Raw genomic sequence first — 10,085 nt, 5'->3', positions numbered from 1 at the left:
CACACACACACACACACACACACACACACACACACACACACACACACACACACACACACACACACACACACACACACACACTTCACCCACCCATGTGATCCTCCTGACAGTGTCTGATGAGACGCACCGTGTCGGCTATCATGTGCTGCAAGAGGAGATGGACACCATACACATCAAATAGACATCCATCACATATTTTAGATGACCTGGTTCTGCGTTATAGACTGTCTGTAGTTGAGGAAACATTGGGTACACTGACATGTTCAACCCCCTCCGTCATACTGGAGCAACTTACCAGCTTTTCAAAATTGACCAGGTTATCGAGAAACGTTTTGTTGCCCTCGTGAATGAAGGTGATATCTAAGAGAAAGGGAACAATGTAGCAGGGTTAAAATATTGAGTACTAGTTCATCAATCCTGATTTAGTTTAGCTCACAATATTTCTGTCTGCATTACAGACCACTGCAGGGTTCAGGAGGGATTGATGACAGTAACATTACAGTAACATTACAGACCACTGCAGGGTTCAGGAGGGAGTGATGACAGTAACATTACAGACCACTGCAGGGTTCAGGAGGGAGTGATGACAGTAACATTACAGTAACATTACAGACCACTGCAGGGATCAGGAGGCAGTGATGACAGTAACATTACAGACCATTACAGGGTTCAGGAGGGAGTGATGACAGTAACATTACAGTAACATTACAGACCACTGCAGGGATCAGGAGGCAGTGATGACAGTAACATTACAGACCACTGCAGGGTTCAGGAGGCAGTGATGACAGTAACATTACAGACCACTGCAGGGTTCAGGAGGGAGTGATGACAGTAACATTACAGTAACATTACAGACCACTGCAGGGTTCAGGAGGGAGTGATGACAGTAACATTACAGTAACATTACAGACCACTGCAGGGTTCAGGAGGGAGTGATGACAGTAACATTACAGACCACTGCAGGGTTCAGGAGGGAGTGATGACAGTAACATTACAGTAACATTACAGACCACTGCAGGGATCAGGAGGCAGTGATGACAGTAACATTACAGACCACTGCAGGGTTCAGGAGGCAGTGATGACAGTAACATTACAGACCACTGCAGGGTTCAGGAGGCAGTGATGACAGTAACATTACAGACCCCTGCAGGGTTCAGGAGGCAGTGATGACAGTAACATTACAGACCACTGCAGGGTTCAGGAGGCAGTGATGACAGTAACATTACAGACCACTGCAGGGTTCAGGAGGCAGTGATGACAGTAACATTACAGACCACTGCAGGGTTCAGGAGGCAGTGATGACAGTAACATTACAGTAACATTACAGACCACTGCAGGGTTCAGGAGGCAGTGATGACAGTAACATTACAGACCACTGCAGGGTTCAGGAGGCAGCGATGACAATAACATTACAGACCATTACAGGGTTCAGGAGGCAGTGATGACAGTAACATTACAGTAACATTACAGACCACTGCAGGGATCAGGAGGCAGTGATGACAGTAACATTACAGACCACTGCAGGGTTCAGGAGGCAGTGATGACAGTAACATTACAGACCACTGCAGGGTTCAGGAGGCAGTGATGACAGTAACATTACAGACCCCTGCAGGGTTCAGGAGGCAGTGATGACAGTAACATTACAGACCACTGCAGGGTTCAGGAGGCAGTGATGACAGTAACATTACAGACCACTGCAGGGTTCAGGATGCAGTGATGACAGTAACATTACAGACCCCTGCAGGGTTCAGGAGGCAGTGATGACAGTAACATTACAGTAACATTACAGACCACTGCAGGGTTCAGGAGGCAGTGATGACAGTAACATTACAGACCCCTGCAGGGTTCAGGAGGGAGTGATGACAGTAACATTACAGACCACTGCAGGGTTCAGGAGGGAGTGATGACAGTAACATTACAGACCACTGCAGGGTTCAGGAGGGAGTGATGACATTTCTGAGGCACCTTTCAGTAACAGAGGAAGGAAAGGGATCTTCGGCGTCTTGGTCTTCCTGAAAGCGTCCCTGTAGGCTTTGTGGTTGAGAGAGGGGTCCTGTGAAGACATGTTGAGACAGACGTGATGCTTGTCTTTGGGGAGAAACGTGGTCTTCTGCGTCCCAAATGGCAACATATTCCCTATATAGTGAATACTTATGATCATTGCCCATAGGGATCTGGTCAAAAGTAGGACACTATGTAAGGCATAGGATGCCATTTGGGACTCAAACATGTGCACTGCAGAAGCTCTCACAACCCCTAACATCTGTTACTGTGTCCCAAGAGACCAGACCTAGTGATAATTATCAAGCCTCCTGCTTTTATTAACTCAACAGTGAAAACATGTAGCCTATTTAATGACCAGATGCCCCAATATGTTCCCAGTACTATACGTACAACCCAGAATTCCATGGATAGTCCAATTCATTATTACAGGATCTCTACACAATACAAAATCATGAACTTACCGTCAACATCTCCAGCTCCAAAAACACTTTTTTCAATTTTCCTGGAACTTTCTGATGGAAAGAAAAACAGGTTGAGTTGCCACAACATTTACTGGCTCTACTCAGACCTCCTCCTTGTCCTGTGAAAAGATTTGCACACCCTCCTCCCTCATACAATATTATTACCACCATAAATAACAATGACTGTGTTTATAAACGTAGATATCAACTTTGCTACTTCAGCATGGTTTGTTGGTACAGTTGATGCCACGCAGGGCTACGGGCGAGAAGGTTGAGGGTTCGTCGACCACCACAGACGAGCTCACTCTCCCTGCTTGTCTCATTACACTACGATCAGAGCCGGCAGCAGACAATGATCAGCTAAGAGGAAATCTGATTTTTAACAGTTTGATGCAATATTTATAATTATATAAAATATTTGCAGTGAATTTTCCACCAGTGGAGGCTGCTGATGGGAGGACGGCTCATAATAATGGCCAGAACGGAGAAAATGGAATGTCATCAAACACCTGGAAACCATGTGTTTCATGTATTTGATACCATCCCACTGATTCTGCTCAGGCCCTTACCACAAGCCCGTCCTCCCCAATTAAGGTACCACCAACCTCCTGTGTTTTCCACCAATAGGTTTCTGTGCCAATGCACCACACACAACCAATATGAAATGCATAAATGCATACTGCTTACTGACTGAGCGCTTATCATCATGGTTTGTGTTTTCAACTCCACAAGTAGAGAATGTCTATCTGACAGAGAATGCATCCCCCCTACCTTATAGACTTACTCAGTATCGAAGGCTTGGCTTCACAATCTACGAATGTCATTCAACTTTTTGCTGTTTTGAAACAGATGTCTCTTTCCATTGATCGAATGGCCGTTGCTCAGTTAAGATGCTGGAATTACACTGAGTGTACACAACATTAGGAACTGCTCTTCCCATGATATAGACTGACCAGGTGAATCCAGGTGAAAGCTATGATCCCTTATTGAAGACACTTGTTAAATCCACTTCAATCAGTGTAGATGAAGGGGAGGAGACAGGTTAAAGAAGGATTTTTAAGCTTTGAGACAATTGAGATATGGATTGTGTATGTGCGCCATTCAGAGGGTGAATGGGCAAGACAAAGATTTAAGTGCCTTTGAATGGGGTATGGTAGTAGGTGCCAGGCGCACCAGTTCGTGTGTCAAGAACTGCAATGCTGCTGGGTTTTCACAATCAACAGTCTCCTGTGTGTATCAAGAATGGTCTACATTCCAAAGGACATCCAGCCAACTTGACACAACTGTGGGAAACATTGGAGTCAACATGGGCCAGCATCCCTGTCGAACGCTTTGGACACCTTGTAGAGCCCATGCCCCTACGAATTGAGTCTGTTCTGAGGGCAAAATGGGGTGCAACTCAATATTAGGAAGTTGTTCCTAATGTTTTGTACACTCGGTGTATAGTGGGGGGTGCAACTCAATATTAGGAAGGTGTTCCTAATGTTTTGTACACTCGGTGTATATTCGAGTGGAGTGGATGAATGTGAGCAGGTAGCCTGCAGGAGACTTTTGAAGTAGCGTTATCAGGCTCAAACATTGTGACTATATTTAGGCGTTAGGTTCTAGGTCTAGAAATAGATGGGAAAGGAGGCAGACGCATGTTAAGTTTCCCTGAATAACTGGGCCTGCTGGGAGCACAAGCCTACGTGGAGAAGACTTAGGAGAATGATGATCCGTATCAGAAGTAAAAATCCAGCCAGACTGGCCTGCTACTGTGCTTTTCTAGAATCTGTCCAGAGTCGACCCACAACTGATCCATGGAATGAAACATTCAATTAACAAGGCTATTGCGCCATTATTCAAATGGAATTTTCACTGCCGTTTACAGCCTAGAGTAGAATTGTACTCAATTGAAAACAGTAATGCACTTTTTCATTGCATTGTGGTGTTGTACTGTACTATAATCTAGGTAGGATAACTGTATTGTCCCTAAACAAGATCAATAGGGGAGGTATTTGAGCTGCATGTTTCAGGTCTTCACTTTTCTTTGATGATGTAATGATGCCTCTCAGCTACTCTTCTATCGAGTGGATTTACATTGAACATTGGTGAAGATTTGAATGATTTTATTTGTGTGTATGATTGCTAATTAGCATTTTGTAGATCTGGATAAACATCCACCCACCGCTACTGTCGCTATGAATAGAGGACAGGATAGACAGTTGACTGGTAGACTATATATGATTCATCTACTACTGTAGTCACTATGAATAGAGGACAGGATAGACAGTTGACTGGTAGACTATATATGATTCATCTACTACTGTAGTCACTATGAATAGAGGACAGGATAGACAGTTGACTGGTAGACTATATATGATTCATCTACTACTGTAGTCACTACGAATAGAGGACAGGATAGACAGTTGACTGGTAGACTATATATGATTCATCTACTACTGTAGTCACTATGAATAGAGGACAGGATAGACAGTTGACTGGTAGACTATATATGATTCATCTACTACTGTAGTCACTATGAATAGAGGACAGGATAGACAGTTGACTGGTAGACTATATATGATTCATCTACTACTGTAGTCACTATGAATAGAGGACAGGTTAGACAGTTGACTGGTAGACTACATTGACCTATGGTTTAGTAAGAGTGTAGAAAAGCATAGTGCATAAGGGACGTACCAAAACACCTCCTCTGTGCCCAAATAAAACCCACTACCCTCCTCTATGCCCAATAAAAACACACTACCCTCCTCTGTGCCCAATAAAAACACACTACCCTCCTCTGTGCCCAATAAAAACACACTACCCTCCTCTATGCCCAATAAAAACACACTACCCTCCTCTATGCCCAATAAAAACACACTACCCTCCTCTGTGCCCAATAAAAACACACTACCCTCCTCTATGCCCAATAAAAACACACTACCCTCCTCTATGCCCAATAAAAACACACTACCCTCCTCTGTGCCCAATAAAAACACACTACCCTCCTCTGTGCCCAATAAAAACACACTACCCTGCTCTGTGCCCAATAAAAACACACTACCCTCCTCTGTGCCCAATAAAAACACACTACCCTCCTCTGTGCCCAATAAAAACACACTACCCTCCTCTGTGCCCAATAAAAACACACTACCCTCCTCTATGCCCAATAAAAACACACTACCCTCCTCTATGCCCAATAAAAACACAGTACCCTCCTCTATGCCCAATAAAAACACAGTACCCTCCTCTATGCCCAATAAAAACACACTACCCTCCTCTATGCCCAATAAAAACACACTACCCTCCTCTGTGCCTAGTAAAAACACACTACCCTCCTCTGTGCCCAATAAAAACACACTACCCTCCTCTATGCCCAATAAAAACACACTACCCTCCTCTGTGCCCAATAAAAACACACTACCCTCCTCTGTGCCCAATAAAAACACACTACCCTCCTCTTTGCCCAATAAAAACTCACTACTCTGCTCTATGCCCAATAAAAACACACTACCTTCCTCTGTGCCCAATAAAAACACACTACCCTCCTCTGTGCCCAATAAAAACACACTACTCTCCTCTATGCCCAATAAAAACACACTACCCTCCTCTGTGCCCAATAAAAACACACTACCCTCCTCTGTGCCCAATAAAAACACACTACTCTCCTCTATGCCCAATAAAAACACACTACCCTCCTCTGTGCCCAATAAAAACACACTACCCTCCTCTGTGCCCAATAAAAACACACTACCCTCCTCTGTGCCCAATAAAAACACACTACTCTCCTCTATGCCCAATAAAAACACACTACCTTCCTCTGTGCCCAAATAAAAACACACTACCCTCCTCTGTGCCCAATAAAAACACACTACCCTCCTCTGTGCCCAATAAAAACACACTACCCTCCTCTGTGCCCAATAAAAACACACTACCCTCCTCTGTGCCCAATAAAAACACACTACCCTCCTCTGTGCCCAATAAAAACACACTACCCTCCTCTGTGCCCAATAAAAACACACTACCCTCCTGTCACGTCCTGGCCAGTATAAGGGTTAATTAGTATTGTAGTTTGGTCAGGACGTGACAGAGGGTATTTGTTTTATGTGGTTCAGGGTGGTGTGTTTGGTTAAAGGGTGTTTGATTTAGTATTTCCGGGGTTTTGGTTTATAGTCTATGTTTATGTATTTCTATGTCTAGTCTGGTGTGTTTCTATGTTGTGTTGATTGGGGTTGGGACTCTCAGTTGAAGGCAGGTGTTGTCTATCTGCCTTTGATTGAGAGTCCCATATATTAGGGTGTGTTTGTGGTTGTTATTTGTGGGTGATTGTTCTGTGTGTAAGCCTTATGCTTTACCAGACTGTTCGTGGTTTCGTTTCTTTGTTATTTTTGTATGTTCATTTTTTGGAAGTCAATAAATTCACAAGATGAGCATACACGTACCTGCTGCGTATTGGTCCTCTTTCACCGACGACAACCGTGACAGAATCACCCACCACCCAAGGACCAAGCAGCAGAGGAAGGAGCAGACGGCGTTCGAGTTGGACTGGCGGGAGAAGTGGACTTGGGAGGAAGTTCTGGACGGGGCCGGACCTTGGCACCAGGCTGGGGAGTATCGCCGCCCGCAGTGGGAAATTGAGGCAGCCAAGGCAGAGAGGCGGTGGTACGAGGCCAGAGACGCGCTGAGGGAGAAGCACGAGAGGCACCCCCAATAAAAAATTTTGGGGGCACACGGGTAGTTTGGCTAGGCGAAGGAAGAGCCGGAAGCCAGCTACCCGTGGTTATATGGAGGAGCGTATGGGGTGGAGAGCGCTATGTTTCGCTGAGAAGCGCACTATCTCACCCATACGCACGCACAGTCCGGTGCAAGTTATTCCAGCCCCTCGCAGGTGCCGTGCTAGAGCGGGCATCCAGCCTGGTAGGAGGATGCCTGCGCAGCGCATCTGGTCGCCGGTACGCCTCCGAGGACCTGGCTACCCAACTCCCGCTCTACGCACGGCTACCATCAGGCCCCTGCACAGCCCAGTCTGCCCTGTACGAGCACTCCGCTCGTACAGGGCTACTAGTTCCATCCAGCCAAGGCGGGTTGTGCAGGAGGTAAGATCTAGACCGGCTGTGCGCCTCCATAGCCCTGGGTTTCCAGCTCCTGTCTCTCGTGCGGACCCGGAACTGCGTCAACCCAGCCTCGCCAGTCAACAGTCGTCGGAGCTTCCCGCCAGTCAACAGTCGTCGGAGCTGCCCGCCAGTCAGCAGTCGTCGGAGCTGCCCGCCAGTCAACAGTCGTCGGAGCTGCCCGCCAGTCAACAGTCGTCGGAGCTGCCCGCCAGTCAAAAGTTGTCGGAGCTGCCCGCCAGTCAAAAGTTGTCGGAGCTGCCCGCCAGTCAACAGTCGTCGGAGCTGCCCGCCAGTCAACAGTCGTCGGAGCTGCCCGCCAGTCAACAGTCGTCGGAGCTGCCCGCCAGTCAACAGTCGTCGGAGCTGCCCGCCAGTCAACAGTCGTCGGAGCTGCCCGCCAGTCAACAGTCGTCGGAGCTGCCCGCCAGTCAACAGTCGTCGGAGCTGCCCGCCAGTCAACAGTCGCCGGAGTGGCCAGACTGCGCTGAACTGCCGGAGTGGCCAGACTGCGCTGAACTGCCGGAGTGGCCAGACTGCGCTGAACTGCCGGAGTGGCCAGACTGCCCTGAACTGCCGGAGTGGCCAGACTGCCCTGAACTGCCGGAGTGGCCAGACTGCCCTGAACTGCCGGAGTGGCCAGACTGCCCTGAACTGCCGGAGTGGCCAGACTGCCCAGACTGTCCCGAGTTGCCAGACTGCCCAGACTGTCCCGAGTTGCCAGACTGCCCAGACTGTCCCGAGTTGCCAGACTGCCCCGAGTTGCCAGACTGCCCCGACTGCCCCGAACTGCCAGAGTGGCCCGACTGCCGGGAAAGGCCTGAACCGGAGCCACCTCCTGATATAGGTGGGTTGGGGAGGGGGGGGGTGTAGCACAGTGCCGTCGTTGACGGCAGCCACCCTCCCTTCCCTCCCTTTAGTAGAGGGGAATTTTTGTTTTGTTGTTTGGGGTTGTTGTTTTTGTTTTGTTTTTTGTTTTAAAGGTGCTTCCGGGGTTAGCACCTTTAAGGGGGGGGTACTGTCACGTCCTGGCCAGTATAAGGGTTAATTAGTATTGTAGTTTGGTCAGGACGTGACAGAGGGTATTTGTTTTATGTGGTTCAGGGTGGTGTGTTTGGTTAAAGGGTGTTTGATTTAGTATTTCCGGGGTTTTGGTTTATAGTCTGTTTATGTATTTCTATGTCTAGTCTGGTGAGTGTGTTTCTATGTTGTGTTGATTGGGGTTGGGACTCTCAGTTGAAGGCAGGTGTTGTCTATCTGCCTTTGATTGAGAGTCCCATATATTAGGGTGTGTTTGTGGTTGTTATTTGTGGGTGATTGTTCTGTGTGTAAGCCTTATGCTTTACCAGACTGTTCGTGGTTTCGTTTCTTTGTTATTTTTGTATGTTCATTTTTTGGAAGTCAATAAATTCACAAGATGAGCATACACGTACCTGCTGCGTATTGGTCCTCTTTCACCGACGACAACCGTGACACCTCCTCTATGCCCAATAAAAAACACACTACCCTCCTCTGTGCCCAATAAAAACACACTACCCTCCTCTGTGCCCAATAAAAACACACTACCCTCCTCTGTGCCCAATAAAAACACACTACCCTCCTCTATGCCCAATAAAAACACACTACCCTCCTCTATGCCCAATAAAAACACACTACCCTCCTCTGTGCCCAATAAAAACACACTACCCTCCTCTATGCCCAATAAAAACACACTACCCTCCTCTGTGCCCAATAAAAACACACTACCCTCCTCTGTGCCCAATAAAAACACACTACCCTCCTCTGTGCCCAATAAAAACACACTACCCTCCTCTGTGCCCAATAAAAACACACTACCCTCCTCTATGCCCAATAAAAACACACTACCCTCCTCTATGCCCAATAAAAACATACTACCCTGCTCTGTGCCCAATAAAAACACACTACCCTCCTCTGTGCCCAGTAAAAACACACCCTTCCTCTATGCCCAATAAAAACATACTACCCTCCTCTATGCCCAATAAAAACACACTACCCTCCTCTATGCCCAATAAAAACATACTACCCTGCTCTGTGCTTAATAAAATCTAAAATAAAATAATCCTCAAAGCAGCAACAAAACGTTTGACAACTCTCTTCAATTTTGAACTAACCAGTACATTTCAAACTGTCCCTTGGCAAAAGACAATCAAGACCAGTTTATTTGAAAAGCTTAAAAGACATCCCATCACAAATAGTCACATACAGGAGCAGACAAACACTGACCTCCCAGGTCTGACTGAGGCGGCTAACTGCTGCGGTGTTCAGACCCATAACGATGGCAAAGAAAGCGTTGAGGTTCCTCTGGGCTTTACAGCTGAAGAAATAAAGAGTGACACACTGTTAACACCAGCTTCATACAGTGATGATACAGGAATACAAACTGTAATTCCTCACTAAACCACAGGAGGGGGCATCCTGTCCATGCAGACCTCACTATAATAGTGTTGTGCAGAGTTCTGTAGTTGAAGTATTGGGCCCTTAGTGAAATGGACCAGTCATACTG

General features: G+C 46.9%; 1 protein-coding gene across 1 annotated transcript in view; it reads right to left on the bottom strand.

The window, feature by feature from the left end:
* LOC115184108 (rap guanine nucleotide exchange factor 5) overlaps positions 1-10,085 on the bottom strand; it is a 67,730-nt gene that overhangs the window by 1,960 nt on the left and 55,685 nt on the right. The window contains exons 13-17 of the mRNA XM_029745099.1: positions 9,806-9,896; positions 2,466-2,516; positions 1,966-2,053; positions 296-360; positions 91-145 (exon numbers count right to left, since the gene is read on the bottom strand). Coding sequence (XP_029600959.1) covers positions 91-145; positions 296-360; positions 1,966-2,053; positions 2,466-2,516; positions 9,806-9,896 — 350 coding nt within the window. The remainder of the gene's footprint in view (positions 1-90; positions 146-295; positions 361-1,965; positions 2,054-2,465; positions 2,517-9,805; positions 9,897-10,085) is intronic.

This window comes from Salmo trutta, unplaced genomic scaffold, assembly GCF_901001165.1.
Source record: "Salmo trutta unplaced genomic scaffold, fSalTru1.1, whole genome shotgun sequence".
Lineage (NCBI taxonomy): Eukaryota > Metazoa > Chordata > Actinopteri > Salmoniformes > Salmonidae > Salmo > Salmo trutta.
This window is presented reverse-complemented; position numbering and strand designations above follow the sequence as displayed.